The 19,258-nt window shown below is 39.3% G+C and overlaps 2 protein-coding genes across 4 annotated transcripts in view; one reads left to right on the top strand and one right to left on the bottom strand.

The window, feature by feature from the left end:
• The window catches only part of stx8 (syntaxin 8), a 35,154-nt gene extending 30,137 nt beyond the window's left edge, over window positions 1-5,017 (top strand). Inside the window, exon 9 of one of the 2 annotated variants that reach the window (XR_003295502.1) lies at window positions 4,292-4,330. Coding sequence is in view for 1 of the 2 variants with exons in the window: in XM_026303422.1 (XP_026159207.1) it covers window positions 4,292-4,356 (65 nt within the window). In the remaining variant the exon portion in view is untranslated. Of the gene's footprint in view, window positions 1-4,291 lie in introns of both variants that reach the window. The other variant, XM_026303422.1, reaches the window with a different exon arrangement.
• Window positions 5,018-5,403: 386 nt separating this feature from the next.
• Window positions 5,404-19,258, bottom strand: part of ntn1a (netrin 1a) — a 59,298-nt gene continuing 45,443 nt past the window's right edge. For both annotated transcript variants that reach the window (XM_026303990.1, XM_026303991.1), the window contains 2 exons: window positions 12,077-12,151; window positions 5,404-8,492 (listed from right to left, as the gene is read on the bottom strand). In XM_026303990.1, the coding sequence (XP_026159775.1) occupies window positions 8,164-8,492; window positions 12,077-12,151 (404 nt within the window). In that variant the 3' untranslated portion in view covers window positions 5,404-8,163. The remainder of the gene's footprint in view (window positions 8,493-12,076; window positions 12,152-19,258) is intronic.

The following is a 19,258-nucleotide window of genomic DNA, read 5'->3' as shown; positions in this document are numbered from 1 at the left end:
AACCCCCTGAATCCTACAGGTGGCTTACATCTCAAGTAGGTTTGTACTGTTTGGACTTGAGGAGACATCTAAAGACACTTTGGGTGAAGGGAAGCATTTGACAGTTTTTAAAGGAGAGCATGTAGGGTGAGTAACAGTCTCTAATAGTAAGTCAGTAGTTGTCAAGGAAACGCAAATTTTGCTCCATCTACATTAATTGTGAGATCTTTCGTCCCAGTTCTTGTTCCATTCAGTGCCCTGACATGGTAAACTGTTAACTAGAAATGGCAGTTGAATATGTTTCATATGGCTGTTGAAAGGATTGCTTACAATAATGTGTCCTGCTAATTATATTTCCACATCTGAGATTTCTCTTACTGAAGGGCATGTTAAATTTGCCTTAAGAAATCTATAAATATTTGAAACTTTGCATTTTTGCAAGGGCTTGAATAAGAACAATTTAGTCTTAGTTATTCTGCTAACATCATCTAGTGTATGCAATTTAATCCACAAATAGGGCGGCGGCTTTATCGGTCCATTACTGTTACCATTTACTACAACTATCAGACCTTTTAGTCTAATTTATATTGCATCATCTTGGTAATTTCATGGCTTTGAGAGAAGATTATAAAAAATACAAATATTAGCTGTGGTATTAATTTTGTTCATGACATACCTTGATAATAAAAACAGAAAAAACTAAAACATGTATGGAGCAAGTCGTGGCTGGGCAAAAGAGGATGTTATGGATTTCCAATTCTACAAAGCAAACTTGAGGTCATTTTGTTTGTAGTTGAAACATCCTGCCTCTTAATAAGTAAACTTTAAGTACTTACTTTATTCATATTTTTTCATTTTACAAATAATGACATCAAAAGTGTCCCCATAGGTCTAGTCTGTTATTTTTAGAGGTGAATTCGTTAATATATGTGTGAATAGGTACATACACTCACTAACACCACAGTATACTAATTGCGTCTTTGGATTGGTGTTCCTGTTGGTTCTTGGTTTGACCTTGTTGTAGAAGTCGCATGGCAACAGCCATTAATCGGCTGTCGGTGAACATGTCAAACCAGTGATCAAAGACTGTCGATTTTAGCCTAGGGTTATAGGAATCTTTTAGGATATTCAAGATTTGTCTCAGACGACCTAATATGGGCCAAAATTGCACAGTGTGCGGCCAGCTTTAGCCGTACCTTAGTTTAGCCGTACCTTAGTTTAGTGCTAATGAACATATGTTAGCACGCTGCCTCAGTAAGCTGATATGGTGAATATAAACATACCTGATAAATGTCAGCATGTTTGCATTCATTCTTGGCATGTTAGGCATTTGCATTTATCTCAGAGTTAAAACTTTTTGCCCTTAATTTAGCTGTGAAAAAATTGATGAGCATCACACTAACCTGGTTAACATTTTTGTCCCATTTGTTTGGAGGTCACTCTTGCCTTTTGTGGGTCCAGAAATTGGGCTGTGAACCATAAGCAAGGGATTCAATGGGAGTAGTGAGGTTCAAGGATTGTTCCTGTTTGTCCAAGGCTCTCACCAGTTATTCATTTTCACTGTAATTTGTCTTACTGATGTGTCTCAAAATTGCTAAGATGGGATGAACCCAGATTGTGACCCCAAAGCTCTTGGGTGGTCAGTCTATCAGCAGTCACCAACTATCTCCCTCAGCATCAGTGTCACAGCAGAGCCTTAATCTATTTGGCAAGCAACCGCGATTATTGTCATTAGTCTCCGGGGACCTCCAGAGTGCTGGGAGTAGCTTGTTTAGTCACAGGAACGGGACGGCAGACAGGGACGGTCCAAAGACAACAGGAGGGTGAGGGTCAGTGTGGCTGTCCCATTCTAGTCTGTTAACAGGACTTTAAAGGGTGTGAGAGCCTTACCCCACAATGATATGTCCTTTGTTGCTATTCTGCTCAGCCTTCATTTTGGTTGTTGCTATAGTGTTGGCAAATGGAGCTCCAGACAGATGTTGGACCTGGCTGAATGAAATTCTCATGTCTGAATTTATTGTGAACTGGGTGGGGTTTTGGTGTCGTTTACACCAAATAATTACTGGAAATGTGTGTGTGTGTGTATTTACTTTAAACATGAGGCCTTTAAAAGCCATCACAGAAACTATTTGTGCGTGTGTTTCTACTTTGACTTGTATATTCTGCTCACATGTGTAAATTATCAGGAGGAGAGGTCCTGTCTAGACCAGTGATTGCTCCTAACATGTGTGTCCTATAGACCTTCAGATACACCTTAATCTTATATAGAATAAAAGCTGACTACTAAGAATGAAGTACATGCAGAGAAAGAAGGAATTAGTCTTAAAATACCTGGAAGAAACAAAGGACATAAACAGTAAAAGTGTCAGGATAAACCCAAAAGCTGCAAAGACATCTGGACACCTTACAGCCATACCCTTATCCTGGCAGAGAAACCAGCATTAGCGTTACATTTCATCAGACCACCACTACCACCGCAAGCAATTAGTTCAGCATGGCTTATATCTCGCTCTGCCTCTCTCCCTGTGGGAAAGACGACCAATTAGGCTGTGGAGGGGAAGGCAGGAGGCGAGAGCCAAAGTATGAGAGAAATGTAAACCCAAAGTGAAAGACTGGGGAAAATACCAGCCGCATGCTAAATAACAATGGACAAGTTGAGTCAGCGAGGGTTGTCCTTGGAGAAAATTTTCCATGTTGTGGTCTCTGCCTCTATATAACGTGCACACACACACACACACACACACACACACACACATACATACACACATACGTATGGATGTATATGTGTATATACATACATACATTCACACACATACATGTCATACATATGTGCCCATTACATAAAAGGAAAGCCACATCACACATAATGTTTACAAAATCTGATTTTCGGATTTTATGGAACTAACCAGCCACGCTTGATTGAACAATAGTGTTATCAAAGTTGAGCTTCTGTAGCAACTTCAGTTTTATTCACACATAATATACGTGTAGGTGTTACTTATAACGATAATGTTGGTTCTGCTATATTCAAAATTGCCAGTTAGCCATGACTGAGTCAACATACACAATATCAGGACCCTGATCTAAATGTTTTTTCTGTTGTGATAAAATTTCTTTTATAAATAAACGTGTCATTTAGTTTAATAGCAAACAAGAAAAGGAGTATTCGAAAGGTACATGGTAAAACCACCAGTGTTAGGAATTTAAATGTCGTTTAAGTGAATACTATAAGGTTTAAGTAATTTAATGCTTTGTTAAGATATACTTAATTAGGTGCAGTATGTACCCACTAATGTGGGTAAAAATCTGTACATCTTTATGCTGAAGATAAAAATTCCACCTGTAATAGATTTTAAAACTGAGTTTTGTTTTTTTTTTTCTTGGGTGGCGACTATAATAAAAGTGGTAATATTTTCAGGTCCCGGGGCTGAAGCATTTTGATGAAGTGTGAGTGAACTTTTGCACATTTTTCTCTGCTTTCATAGTATCAGTGAAAAACAATGATTATCGTCTCAAGGCAGAATCAGAAACATATGTCTATCACAGTGTGCAATCTGTGGCAATAAAGCATTTGTGGCTGTTGAACGCATGTAAATTGCATTAAGTCATCAAGAGAAGAATGGTGATGTGCTGTGAGGGCATAAGCACTTGGGACTTGCGTTAGATCAAGGACTATGAAAATTAGTACTGAGGTATGTAGGTTTGTTTCCTCTTCCAAGTCTGTTCCCTTGTTTGCTGCTCTCCCCTCCTTTCTCAGCCTGTCTCACATCAGGTTTGGAGTTCCTTGGCTGCTTGACGTTTGAATTTTCAACATTGAAGTTAGTTTTTACTTAACTGCAAAAGTTATATCACAACAGAACAAAACACACACACATAAAATAAAACATTTTAAGAAAAAAAATATCTAATTTAAAGCCACCAAGACCTGAAAGGTTATATATTTGTTTTCTTGTGCGCACAAACCAAGATTTTTTGCAGGCAACATTTGTTTCTTCTGTTTCCTGATGTTTTCTGTTCTGCAGAATGGATCTCATGTTTGCCCACATCTGCAACTTCATCAGTTATCAGGCAAATTTGATAAATTTACATAAATTACATAAAAAATGCCTCCAATCAGGTACACAACTTTCTCCTAAAGAGATAGATGATGTTTAAGCTGTTTATGTAATAGAGAGATAATTTGATTATTCTCAGACTCACAATAAACTACAGCAACCAGCTTGAGGGATTATCTAATGAATCTTCAAGTTGGCAACAACCAATTTGGGTTTTGCCATCTCATCTTCTTTATCCTCCTTCTTTCCTTCTTCAGGGATGCTGGTCGTGATTGTGTTGCTTCTTATAGCCATCATAGTGGTCGCTGCGTGGCCCATGTAGCTGACAAGGACAGCAGTGATAATGGACCTGTGCTGGACGACCACTACAATGACAGTTTGTTGTGAAATACATCAGCCTATGCATTTGCACACAGACATTTGGTTAAACTGTCTCTCATCAGATTATATTTTCTTATTCTTTGTCTTTAAAAAAGGTGACTGGTGACTGCCAAAACAATGTGAAATGAAGACTTAACCCCTTTAGCAGCACAGTTGCATTTTTCTGTGCAGTAAGTCGTTGGTTGGGTAAATGGCTTTGCTTTCTGGCTCATGAAATCAGGATTACCTTTAAATTATTCAGAGGTTTGTTACCATTTTGGAAACATATTTTTTTGCCGGCATTGTGGCAAATGTTGACCCAATGATAGGACCTCCTGCAGATAGTGAGAGCTTTTCTGTCATAAACTGTCTGTAGTCTGGGCTGAGGCTCACAGTGGGTGCAGTAATTCCACCAGCTTTACAATATTCACACTCACTTACTGTCTATTTATTTACCCATGCATTACTATAACAGCTGTAATGTTATCATTTGTATTGGGATTTTAAAATGTTTATAGAACCAGCCAAGTACAAACAGCTTGACTGTGTTGCTAATATTGCTGTTTTCCTTCCTTGTAAATCAGTTCAGCTCAGAATTTCTAATAAATGACATTTCCAGTTAATACTTTCCTGTGTTTATGCCCAGGACTCCCTCTGGAAGATTTTCTTGTTTTGTGAAATGAAAAGCTTTTGAAATGAACTCACAAAACACACTTCTATGTTTTTTTTCTTATGAAATCTGTATAATAATGTCTTTGTCTAGTGTAGGTGTAATGTTATGAGGAGGGAACTAACAAATGGAAAATAGCTGTTTCAGTATTAACCTAATAACTAACTAAATAAAAAATAATAATTATTCAAAACAACAGAGTGAAATGATTTTTTCAATGTAACAAGAGTTTATTTTAACTGAAAATCAGAGTTTAGTTCTATCAGGTTGGTGTGTTCAGTAGTTATTTGCTTCTTTAATGGCAATGATCTAAACAACCGCAAGTAAAAAAAAAAATAAAAAAAAAAAAGTTGAAAAAGACAATAAAATCCACAATGTCTTGTGTCATTAAATATATTCTTATATAATAACCATAATATATTAGTACACATTGTAAAACACCATTGCAAAAGGTCTTTGCGATGGTGACCTAAACAACATTTACAATTCATAGTATGAACACAAAGCAATGCTTTGACAGGTACGTGTGTAGCGTTTCATCGGAAGCTTGTCCATCCATTGCTCAGGACACTGATGTCAAATGTACAGCATGAGGATACAGAGACTAGAGCAGTGTGATTACAGATTATGTTGTGCCAAACAGGAAAAAAAACATTGTCATGTAACGTTATGTTTTAGGATTAACAGTGAAAGGCAGGAACATGGAAACATACCATATGCGTAACCAGATCATCATCATCAGTGCTGGATCAGCTGCCAGCACATAGCATCATGTTGGACTAAAATCACAATCACTTGATTGGTTGTACCGTTTAAAAAAAATAAATAAATAAAATTTAAAAAAATCAAATCCAAAATGTGAATACTGAGTAATAAATAATCAACTGTACTTTTTAACTCAGAGTTGAGCCCAGGTGATTTTGATTTTTCAGGGTTTAAAAACTCCCTCTGATTTGTCATCGTCTGGGAGGCATTTCAGTCCATTCAGGTTGTTCCTGGTTTCTGAGATAGTGGAATCGAAAGAAAGGTTGTTTATTTGATTAGAACCATGTGTCATTAATGATCTTTAAGGAGCTTAAACCCCTCTTTGCAAATAGCTGTGCTGTAGAAATTTTTAATGGTGTAAAATGTGATTTTTTTTTTTTTTTTGTTAAACAAATATCAGGAACAGCAAACATTGCTCACATTTGTGTGTTGGAATGGACTGAAAGGGACCCCGGTTTATGGCACGTCAGTGTGGGCTTTTTACAAACCTAAGCTGTGTTTTTACCAGACATTCCTTCGAAAAATCCGAACTGAACTGCATACAAATGAATGAGCAATGTGGTTTGAATCAAGCAGCGTCAAGTGATTGCAATTCACACCAATCCTTCCTGTGCAAGTGTAGAAGTGAAGAGAATTTATGTGACAGGTCAATGGGAGACTGCAGCTTCTGACTGGTCACACACTGAGTCATTTCAGTGAATGTACAGTCATTTTGTTCACAAAAAAATATGTGGAGTTTTTTTATCTGCAATGTCTCAGTACTGTGGAAATAATTCCAGAGATAAATGCAGTCCAATGTGAGGTGGAGTTCTTAAATGCATTTTAGTAGCTGTTGAACAATATCTAGATGTAGATATGTATAATAACAAGTCCCTTGTATTAATTTCTGCACCACAAGAGGTAAGGAAATAATTTTCTTTTCATTAAATTCGTCCCTATTGCTTTCCACACCTTAGTTGCACACAGGGATTATTTTAAAAAAAAATCTTTCTCTTAAACAATGAATTGGACACATTCTGCATGTTCTCCATGAGCTGGTATGAAGGACTATATTTCTTAAGAGATAAATCATACAAAAAAAATTTGCACTGTTGCACTTGTGACATATTGTATATGTGCCTTTTTTCAGTACTCCAAACATGCACAATGATATACCGTAACTTTTACAAAAAAATGTAGATGAAGGGAAGAAAAAACATTTCGTAGCAACTTAAGAACCCATATTTTGTTATTATCCTTATGTATTACCTCTACACAAGAACAGAGATGTGTGAATATTTTTGTAGTTTTTTTTTTTTTTTTTTTACAACAATCATGGTGGCTGATCCTTTGTCCTTTCATAAGTTAATTGTTAAACTCCTCCTGGAGTTGTACAACAAAAAGAAAAATCACAGTTAGTGTAGGTATTGAAGGTGGAATCAGTTTGAAATGCATTGTCATTGTCAAAAAAGCATTAACATTACTACCATCAGCAGCGCCAGCTAGAAAGTTGAACATTACATTTGCAAATAAGGAGTATTCACATGCAGGTCTGTACAAATACTTGAACCACCGAACTTTAACCCTGAGGGGAGCAAACAGAGGAGTAAAATATTCTCAAGATTTATCAGGTTACAAATGCTCTGTACTGTGTTTTCTCCTTGGTCTTCTTCTGTCACTTGCATATTCTAAATTTGTAAAAGACGAAAGTTAATAATGTAAGATGACAGATTTCTTTCAATAGTTCCAAATCAACAAGGGAAACAAATGGCAACTCATCGGCAGCTAAATGCACCGTGTGTTTCTGTAGCTTAGAACCTATCGTCTTTATGGCACATTGCTCGGCAAATTAAATATTGCTGCCTCAGTCAGATCAGTGAAGACGTTTGATTAAACAAGCTGGCTTCTTAACTAAGAAGAAAAAAACCATGCAGAGGCAAAATTGCAGTGGTTATTGAATGGCTTTTCTGTGCCACCTTTACACTAGAAAATGTCCATAAAATTAAAACATAAAATATAATGATTTCATACTGAAATAAAGAAAATGAACACAAATACCTTTTATATACTGGTAATAGGTGCAAATTCGGCAATCCACAAGAGAGACAAAGTAAAATAAACCATAAACCAAATCTGCAAGGTGAGCTCCTTCAACAAAAGTTCACTAAAAAAAAAAGTCATCCTAAATAATTCTCTTCATGCTTCTACACAAAAAAGCAGCAACATAAACAGTCTCTTCTCTGTCCATGGTCCTCTGTCTCTCTTTCACGTTTTTTTTTTCTTTTAAATCACCCGCTCAGCTTTTCTTTTGAATACCTCTCCCTCTCAGGCGTCCTCTCCATCTTTTTATTCTGTCTATGGCTTTTTGCACTTGCCTTTCTTCTCGCGCTGCTGGAACTTCCTGAGCCTGCGTGCCCACGTGTCCCTCCACTGAATAACCAGGCTGCCTTTGTCTGCCACCACCCCGCTCTGACCAGGGGAGTCCTCGTCATTCCCCAGCAGCAGGTACTTCTTCCCAGGCTTGACCTTGGGACATTTGCAGGCCACGTCTTTGCCGCGGATCCACAGGAACTGATCCCCGCGGCGGATACGGTTTTCTCCCTGCTTGTAGACGGAGATGATGTTGACGGTGAACTTCCACCACTCACCGGCTTTCTCTGCCTTTAGGATGTGCACTTGTACAGCTGCAGAGTTGGGATGGGGAGGAAAAGAGACGTGAGATTTCTTTCACTGACATGCAATTTGTGGCATCTCACTGGCAAATGGTGCTTCATGTCGTGCTTTTGCTTCCTACTTCCTGACAAATATACTCCTGCCTTTCAGAGCCTAATTTTTCCCTTATAACAATTTCTGCGCCACTACCTTTTCTCTGTTATTGGATATTTAATGAAGCAATTAAATAAGATACAGAATACGGAGCTTATTTTCATTCCTTTAATGACAACCTTTTTTTTATTTCTATTTGGTGCATAAGCTTCTCATTCAGTGATCTCTGTCACAGGGCAAGGAAAGTGGGTTTCTTTCTTCCAACTGTGGACTTTATTGACATGAGCACAGTACTGATGCTACATCAGTCAGTCCTCTCAGGCAGCATGACACCTCTGCATGTTATGACATTTTTTTATCTGCTAACTGTTTTAACTGATGGTATTACTGTGCTTCTACATGGAGATTTGTCCCAGCAGAAGGTTCTTATAAAAGAAAAGATGATGACTTTCTTCTGGTTATACTGTACAGAATAAACAGAAGGACTCCTTTGTGTTGACATCAACACTGGATCAATCATCATCCTCTCTGTCATCAAGTTAGTGTCAGGTGCTGGTAACACTTGACAAATACACTGGTGTTTTAAACAGCAAGTAACTGATGTCATGAGGAAAGTGACAAGATTACAGAAAGAAATGGGTACGCCATTAAAATGAGGCCCTTGTACTGTACAGAGCCCATAAATGGACACTCGTGGCAGAAGTACTATTTATATCCTTAGTGGAAACAGTTAGTCTATATTGTAGGTGGTTAGTCCACCTACAATATGCAGCTCCACATGCAGTATGTCCATTTCTACTGACAGAGCTGTGTGATTTGTAATGTGATTAGAAGGCAGGGTAGAGCTATTAGACATGCTAGCTGGAAAGACAGTCAGTAATAACTTGATAAATGAAGTGGTATAGTCCTCAGAGACAGTGAGAGAAGGGAAGACTAAAGAAAAGGAGGAAAAAGAAATGGCTCCCACTCATAGATTCTACCCCAGCAAGTATCACTATAGATTATATTGACCAGATCTCTATTAAAATCCATTATGGCTCTCTTGAGACAGCTTTTGAAATAAACCTTATTACAGGGAGATCACATTGCATGTTAGCATGTTAGCGGTTTCCCACCGTTTCTAGCTTTTGTACTACACAAAACTAAATATCTCCTGCTCCAGCTTCATTTTGAGCAGACAGATATGAAAGGGGTATTGATCATCTCATATTGCTCTCAGCATGAAGATGGACCAATATATGTTACAAAATGTCTGTTTGCCATTAGGACTTGGGATGTATTTAGATGATCTTTTCTTTTAAAGGTGCAATGTATAAAATGTAAGGGAGGGTATGATGGAGGCTACAGTGGCTGTCACCATTAAAATTCCCTCTCTACAGCCAGTGTTTGGTTTGTCCACTCTGGGCTACTGTAGAAACATGACAGTGCAATATGGCTGCCTCTGTGAAAGGAGACCCGCTCCCTGTTGTGATTTTAAAGGCTCATTCTAAGATGAGATTCTAAGATTCTTCTAAGAGAAACTGCAACAGTTGGTATTTTCTGGTAAATACACATTGATGACATAACAGATAACATATTTATGAATACTGTATTTCATTTCTGATAATGGATCACTAACTATTACACATCGAACTTTATCGCTACATTGAACTGCTTTTTTCTGTTGTGTTTTAAGTAATGAGCACTCAGTCTGATGCCACCATAAAGGTTTTTTTCCTCCTTTTCATTTTTTTCCCCTCTGTAAGAAATGTGCTACATATATTTTGTCTATCCTGCTTTGAAGTGGAGGCTGTTTCCTATGCACTCTGATGCTGGAAAACTGTGTTTGTTTACACTGTGTTTGACTTTTCGATTGGCTTCACTGAGCTCGCAATTGGTAAACACTGTGCAGGCATTTTGTTCTGGTCTGTTATGAATTATGAATATGCTGTTACAAACTAGGGATAATATGACCAGAAGCCTGTTCAAAGTACCCCTGGTGAAGGCAAGGTATGTCACAGTACTCCTTAAAACTAAAAAAAAATGTTTTCACAGTAACCTGAAAGAAACATTTCAAAAGTTCAGAATGTATTTCATGCAGTACTAATTAACTGTTCTGCTATTTATGACAATGTAAAATATGTGTCTGCATTTTTGCTCACCTTAATTTTCTGCCTCAAATTCTTCCCTCTACTCAAAATTGTCACGGATCTAGCGCTGATGCAAGAAGAATTTCCATTTGTCTTTGGTTAATATTATCACTAGTATCACTTGGCATTATCAACCACCAGTACCAGAAGATTCCCTACACTTGGTGCAGTTGGAAGACTCTTCTGGCTTCACTTGGTTGTCTTGGGACATGTACATATAGTATATGAGGATGCTTAGTAATGTGTTGAATGATTGTTTCTCCAGCAGGAAATCCTGATGTCTCTTTCTAGCTCTACACCTCTCCACCCTCAAATGGTTGCTGCCAGCTGTTATCATTTAGGTGTTACATAGCTGTTGACATAAATGTTCAACTGATAAATTTACTGTTTCTCCTCTGTGTCTGTAGATTTCAGAGAAATGAATCTGAAAAATTAACATTGCCAGCTTTTTGGGCAAACTGTAGAAATGTAGCTGTAGCTGACAGTTTCATGCTTGAACTATTGCATATTTCAAAGACTGGGCTCTTCTCACGACATCAGCAGCAAGTTAGGCATTGGTAGAAGAGGAGGTGTATATAAGCTGACCCCTAACTCCTCCAAATCCCTGCAGAACAAAGCCCAGGCCTGTCCATCAAGCTGCTGAGGTATGCCGCAGGATGCTGCTGCTTGGTTGACCGGTTCAGCAGTTTGACTTAAATCAGGGGTGGGGACGGAGGAGGGGAGAAGGGGAGAGGTCATACGTCTTATCCACACCTTGAATGGTGTGGCGGACAGACGCTCAGAGGAATGCAGCGAGAAATGCATCGGTTGTGGGGGAAGTGGGCTTGCTTAATGATGATCTCTTAGAGAGCACACACTGTCCACAGTGCCCTTGGTTTAAACGCTCAGTTGTTTCAATGCCCGCTCAAATACAACCCTTCCCATACACACACGCACACACACATCTCAGCCAAATTCTTTATCCTGCATTTTCTCGCAGGTTTCCTTTCTCTCCTGTTTGTCTGCTTCTCTTTTGCTTCTTGAAGATCTGCGGCCTTCAGTTTGATCCTTTGCCTCTTGAGAAAACTGGAAGAAACCATCAACAAGATGCCTTTTCTGTCAACTATAGCAGCTCACCAGCAACATGTGGAGGACATAGCGCACAAGGAGATGCACACAAGGTGATGCACATTAGAAGGTACCAAAGGGAGATGAGGTTGCACAGAGATTCCAATGCACCCAAAAGGTTTAATGCACAATGTGACCAATATTTTTATTCAGTGTCAAGTCAAGTATGCTGTGTTTCTTCCATCAGAGCACATCTTTTTAAGCTTAAGAGAAGGGAATGTGAATCCCAGTCATTAAATGAAAATATGTGTTGTCTGTTGACTCACCATAATCTTTCTTGCAGTATTTCTTCATGTTGATTTTCAGTTTGCCTTTAGACGCCTTGCAATAAGAGTCACAGTCTGTGAGGACACAAAGGGAGAAGATACAGTTAGACGTTTAGAAGGAGAAAACAAACAATGGATATAACTTAAGCAAGTTTTTTTGAATTTCAAGTTTAGCATCATTATTAGTCTTATTGTAGAACATGACTGAAAATTTAAAAAAAACATAGCCATAGCCATATGGTGAAAGTTGCAAATCAAAAGATTGCATAACTGATTTTTAAAATCAATTTTCCACCAAAAAAATTGCTCTATGAATTCTGTCAACCAATTTAAGTAAAACTCAATAATAAAAATACAAAAAATCTAAATAAAACCTAAAGTTTTTATGAATTTCTCATCTCGTAAATAGTTTCTCATGCATGCTCATTTAGCAAACTAACCCATTAACAACCTTTAATGTACAGGACAATGTTAGACTTTTTGTTTGTGTTATTTTTAATACATGTTAAAAGTAATTATTTACACATTATGAGTAATACATTTTAAATGTATGAGCTGGAACTTTAAATAGCCTTACTGCTACAAAATAAAAGTTATTCCCTAACAGCATAACACTTTATTTTCCAAATTCAAAATTTAGCATATACATTTGTTCATTGCGAGGTAGTTTTAGAAAGAAAAGGACATAAATGAATTAAGAACATAAACAAAACAGCTGACACACATCTGTCCGGTTTAATTGCATTGCCTGATAACCGGTAATCAATCAGTTATCACTATGTGTAATCAATGGAGCCGATGGTACCAGCAGCAGATTTGAAGAAATTAAAATTACCGCCACCACGAACCCACACAGTCTCTGTCAGACTGTGGGAATGAGTCAGGCCTTTGCACCACTTCACCCACTTCAATCCCCAACTCCCACCACATCTCACCCCGCCTGTCACAGCAACCCCCGACCTCCCAAAAAAAAATAATCCTGGGATCACTTCAAGGCCCCAGTGAGGACCATGTCAAGCTTCTGCATTTATTGCAGTGCGGACAAGGGGGGAAAAGAGCACAGAGGGGGTGTGAAGGGGGTCAATGCCACACAAAGGGAGGTCAGGAAGGGAAAATTAGCCATCCATGAAGTGTGAGGTAGAGGACCATTTTTTCCACTGTGGACGCTACGAACAAATAAATACCTCATGCAGTCAGAGGGGTCATGCAAATCCTCCCTCTACTGAGAGGAAGATCATACTTATTTGTATATGAGTGAGTGTTTAAAGCTGGTATCAGCTTGATTTCTCAATAGCACCTTCAAAACAGAACAATTTTTATATGTGATAAGACATTTGGCTAAGAAAGTGTGTATATTTTATGTGTAGTTGAGGATTGGGAACATTTTAGCATGTGCCGTAGTTCAAAATAAAGAAAAGATTACTCTTACTCTAATAATATAAGATGTGCTAAAAAAGACATGCAGGTTCTCTAAGTCAAGAATATATTGGCACTAGTGAGTTTAAATATTCAAAGAAAAGAAAACTGTTAGTTCTGTCAACTGCTGACTATGCAGGAGCTGCAGATTATAGCTAACCCAAATAGATCTGCAAGCATATGTGTATGCCATCAGTTTTATGATAAATTACCTTAAGGTGAAGGAGGCAACAGTATATCCCTCCCTTCACTTTGCTGGCCCCTGCAATCCTGAGATTTCATAGCCTTTAGTGATTACCCCTTGCTATGCTGTCACACTGCCAGCCACTTACAATGAGAGCCAAAATAATGTGACGTGACGCCATATCATACAAAAAACTTGTTTTCCCTTTCTCTCTGCTCCTTTACCCCTCTCCCGATTGGCATAAATTGGATCCAGAGTACTGTTTCGCTTTATACTTTGCTGTAATGAATAGAGTAAACGAAAATAGGGAAAGGAAGGAGGTAGGAAGAAGTGGCTAGATAGGGAAGCACTGGAAGAGAATGATGGGGTGGTGACAGAAGAACTGGAGCTTTCAGGCAGCCTGAATATGAACAAACTGCATTGTTGTGACGAGATCTTTGCTCCATGCCTTTACTCTCCTTTATACTCTGTTTGAATGAGGTTGCCTGGGGAACACCACGACAAGAAAAAATGCACCCAAAAAAAAGGGAAGGAGGTGGGAGAAAGGATACTGGTAGAGAGCAAAGGGGTGGAGAGGTTGACAAAAAAAGAAGACACGATTGAAGTTTATCGGGGGGAGACGAAGAGGATGGCCAGGATTTCATGTAAAACACACATATCAGCAAAAAACTCAAAGCTGGCAGCCTCACGAATGGGTCGGCGAGGCCACAGAGCTGGATCTGGTGGTCGTAAATAAGAGAGTAACAAAAATAGGTAAAGTAAATAAGACAGAAGAGTCTATATGAGCTGCACCTGATTACCATGTAAATGATCGAAAGAGGAGCTGTGGAAAGGAAGCTTTGTTTTCTCATAACCCCCCTTGATGCCATCATGATACTTGCCTTTGATAGCCTTTCGTTCCCCATTAGTGTACCCCTGAGACACAGCTCTGGGCCCCGCTGAGAGCACCCCCAGATCACCATCTAGGGCCAGGCAGTCCCCTACCGTGAGGACAAATGTTCCCTTTGTGTGCACGTTACAAGCAGGGGAAGTGGGAGCTGTCCTGCAGCACTGAGCTAAAATGTGCTTTGGGTGTTCTGAGTAGATGTAGTTACTACAGCGCTTTGTTTTCCTGCCTTTCAGAGCACTGAGAAGTGCGTAACTGAGAGGGAGACCTTTGCCCCTCCTATCAAAGTGCTGTCCAACTCTTTAAACTAATCGTTTTCATTTAGGATGCTCCTTACTCAAACTACTCCATGGCAGGACATAGTAGAAAACTTTACTGTGCCCACAGGTGGAAGTTTGGGTGCCCAGTTTTAGATAAGTAGCACTACTAAAAATCGCATTTAGCAAAACTTGATCAGAACATAAAAACTGTAGAAGACAGTGATTTAAAGAGCTAAAAGTAAAAACCTATCTCGAGTAAAATGATATCAACTGACCATACCAACTGGCTTCAGCCCTGTGTGAAAAACACAGTCCCCTCATTCATTTGGTCACTTCAGTCATACAGTGTGCCAGTGCACAAAATCAGCAAGAGAAGTCAAACAGGCTCAATATTTACCACAGTGCAACATGATGTCATCTGGAAAGGTGACTCCTTGATATTCAAATACATGCAAGTGCTCATTCCTGCTGTTTACCCCACAATCATGGAGATAAAAGCTAAAACTGTCGTAACTGTCTATTATATTTTAGTGTATCACTGGTACTTGCAACAACACACTCCCAACATGCAACACTGCCCCAGGTATAGTCTCACATTGGGCTATTTTGGGTCTCTGGTCCCCTTGTTACCAGCTGTACAAGTCATCATGTTCATGCTTGGTGCTACAGTCTGCTCAGAAATTTGAAAAAGTAAAACATTTTCAATTACCAGACAAGAATGCAGATTCTGCAAAATCCCCAAATACATTTATTTGCAACTATTTTCTCCAATAAATAGAATTTCTACAGTATCTGTATATGAAAATACAATATGGGTAAAGTTAGGATTGTTAGGAAATCAAACTACTGTATGCTTATGTTGTGGAAATAGTTAGGTTACAAAAACCCCTGGTTAAGGTTTGGGATCATGGTTGGAGCTACAGTCTCATCAGAAATGAGCAAACTCAAAGTCACTCACTCACTGCTGTCCACCTCGTTACATAAATGTCACACTACTCCCTGCAACAAGTCTTCCAATCTAAACGACAGTAGAGATTTTTGGTCCTGGCCTGAGAATACAACCATAGGAACCTTCCAACGACCCTCTTACCAGGCTTTTTACCTCCCTCTAACAATCATATGCAACCAGACTGTATGCACAAAAACAACTTTTTGTGTTATTTGGGAGGTGTAGGGGAAAAAACTGCTTGGTTAGGTCCAGAAAAAGAAGAATGTGGTTTGGGTTAAAAAAACCTTTGTCATTAAGGTCACAAAAATAAACACGCAGTTACGGTTGTGCAGCGGTCATGAATAAAAAAACAGTGTTCATAGAGGAATCAAACACCAGTCTCTTGTGGGAAAGTCGTGTCTTTTCTGACCCATCCATCTGCCCCAAACTTCCCTCTAATGAGTCAACTTCAGCATTAGACGTAAATCGTAATTCCTAGATATACGAGTTGTTTGAAGGCTCACTAGAGTCAAATCATCCAGGCCACATTTGGAGCTGGTACATATGTTACAGTGTGAACAAAATGCACCTCAGACCACACTGAGGGTTTCTAGGGACTTTTGTACAACACACTACATAATTAGATGATTTACCCACCAATGTGTGAAATCTATGAAAATGTATTGAGTTGACTCCACCCCACCAACAATCCTGAGACTCGAACCTGGAACTTTCGGGTTACAAATCTGACTCCCTGTCCATTAGGCCACTACCGCTCTAGACACAAAGACACAAAGTTGTCTATTGAGAGACATCCTGACATGTCAGGAGTAGGATAGTCAGATAAAATAATCCCCACCATTTCTGTAGCTGTAGAGCTGAGTACAAATGTGTCTGTTTGTTCAGCTACTCAGTTTCCACACAGACTTGCACCCTTGCAAGTGAAATCTTTTCTGAAGTGAAGATCAAAACACACTGAATGTATTCGAGTACGAGCTACTCAGTGTGAACACGGCCACAGACGCAGTGAGACGGCAGTGTGGTGCAAATGGCAGTTCGTTAGGAAGGCCTTCTCCCTCAACTAGACTGATTGAGAAACAAATTGCAGCAAATAAAGCATGTAATTAGATTATGGATCCCACTGTGTCGCCCTGCCTTTGTTCTCCTCTGCATGTGCTGGGCTGCTCACACCAGAGCTGTGAGTTTGGATCCCATCCAGTAAAGACAGAGAGAGAATAGAAAGAAAAAGAAAGGACCCCCCCCACCCCTACACACTCACGCACATACACACACACACACACACACACACACACACACACTTCTTCTCTTATTGTATTGCCAGAGAATAAAAGATTGATTGTTTTCAACATACAATGGACAGTGAAGAACCTGTTAGAGTTCTTATCCTGATTTGTGTTTTTACTTTTGCTTTTGGGGCAGCATGCAATCAGGTCTGATGAGTTGGGTCATCCTCTGTAACTGTGTCTGATTAGTTTCAGATGAGTCAGCGTGGACTCCTGTTGGTTGTTACCCAAAGCTTAGACGCAGAGAGAGGAAATAAGCCTGCCAAGGTTTTCATGATTCTTGATCACAAAAGAGTAAATTCCAAGCAAAGGGTTGTATTGATAATGATAATGATAATTTGATACTGTGCTCTTCGGTTTTTGGCCCTGCATATTGCAGACTATGTCTTTTACTATTATTTCTGCTCTGGCTATGTCACAGAGTTAAGCAGCATAAGATTGCACACTGACATGACTGCAGTCACGTTGACATGACTCAAGTGCGGGGCAGTCGGCATGTACTGAACAGGGCGTGTGAAGCAAGACTAATGTCCAAAAAATCCAAGGAGGGATCCGCCATAGATTCTGATCACTTCCAGCCTCAGACACGACACACACACACACACACACACACATTATATGAATGAACCTCGTCACCCTCATGAGCCTCATCATAGTCACTCCAGTTCTCCTCATCATCATTAGTTACTTTCACATCCTATGTATGCTGACAGGCCCAGGCAGCCATCATAGGTCATCAGTATTAATCTCCACATTTTGTTGCAGTGCAGACGTCTCTGTCATGACCCGTGGGAGTGGCGACTCACACCATCCGTGACCTACCAGCACAATGTGTTTTTTGTCTAGGCCACACCATCGGAGGTATTCTCCATGCATTCCAGCCATCCATGTGGTCAAAAGGGGGACAGCCCTGCTGCAGGAGACAAATTAATAACCGCTCCATTTTCCCTCACACCCTCCATTCACCCCGCAATGAGGCACCTGCCTCACAGCTGTCAGCCCAACACCCTCTGGTATCTCTCTCTCTCTCTCACACACACACACACACACACACACATACACACACACACACACACACACACTTTTTCACCTTTATTTCTACATTTTCTTTCAGCATTTATTAACTGATCCTCAGATCCTTCCTCATCCCTTCAACATCTTCTTCCTCTATATTTATATCATGTCTTTCTCACCTCTGTATATTTTTATTTTATTTTATTTTTCTCATTAATCACATTCTTCTTGCTTTTCTTCCTCTTCTTTTTTCTCTCTAATTTTTCTTCTTTTTCTTGTGTTAACTCTAAAACCATTATTATAAATCTGTCCATATAAAAGTATAGTGTGTTTTATCAAACTGTATTTTTTTACTATATTGCTTTGTGTGTTTTCCTTTGCATGTATGTAAAGCTACAGTATAAAACATTTAAAACACAGTGATACTCTTCCTCCACCTGCTACTACTATTACTACCACAACTGCAGCTACTATTGCTACTGCTAATAATAATAATTACAATAATTTTTAGCGATAATATTTACTTTGGTGCATGTTGATGTGCTGAAATGGAAAATATGGTCTGATGCTCTGATAAAATCACCACATGTGTTTGCAGTCACTTATTAGGTGATATCATTGCTGTTCCAATACAAGGCAGAGCAGAGGTATGTTTGTTTTGTGACCTTCTGAGGAGCCTCGAGGTAAAGTATGCATCCTCTGGGCCCCAATCCCCGGTGGTCCAGTGGGACCCTCGGCTACTCATGATACCGACGTGACCAACTTAGGAAGTCCATCAAGGTGCTCCACTTTGCAGTCTGCTTTATTTCAATCTCTCTGGGCTGAACAGACCTGTGCCTATTATACATATGAGAAGGATTTCCCAGAGCTCTCAGCCGTGATTCGATTATCTGTAGCTTTGACCATTACACAGCCCCCTTCAGGTTGTGTTTTCATTAGTTCAATGACATGGATATAGCATCTGAAAACAGGATATACCTCTAGGCAAAGATTTCTCATAGTGGAGGGGGAGGTAGGGGGATAGGTCTTACACAAAACACAAACTTCGAAAACACATTTGTTTTGCTTTAAATGTTGTAAATATGTTGATGATCTTTGTGCATTAATTCATGTTGATAAATATCAGTCCCTCTTTGAATTCTCCAGTAATTCCCCCAGTATGGTGAAGTAAATTTCCTACGCTGCAGAAG

The sequence above is a fragment of the Mastacembelus armatus genome, chromosome 1, assembly GCF_900324485.2.
Source record: "Mastacembelus armatus chromosome 1, fMasArm1.2, whole genome shotgun sequence".
Taxonomy (NCBI): Eukaryota; Metazoa; Chordata; class Actinopteri; order Synbranchiformes; family Mastacembelidae; genus Mastacembelus; species Mastacembelus armatus.
The sequence above is the reverse complement of the archived record's forward strand: the minus strand, read 5'-3'. Positions and strand labels throughout refer to the sequence as shown.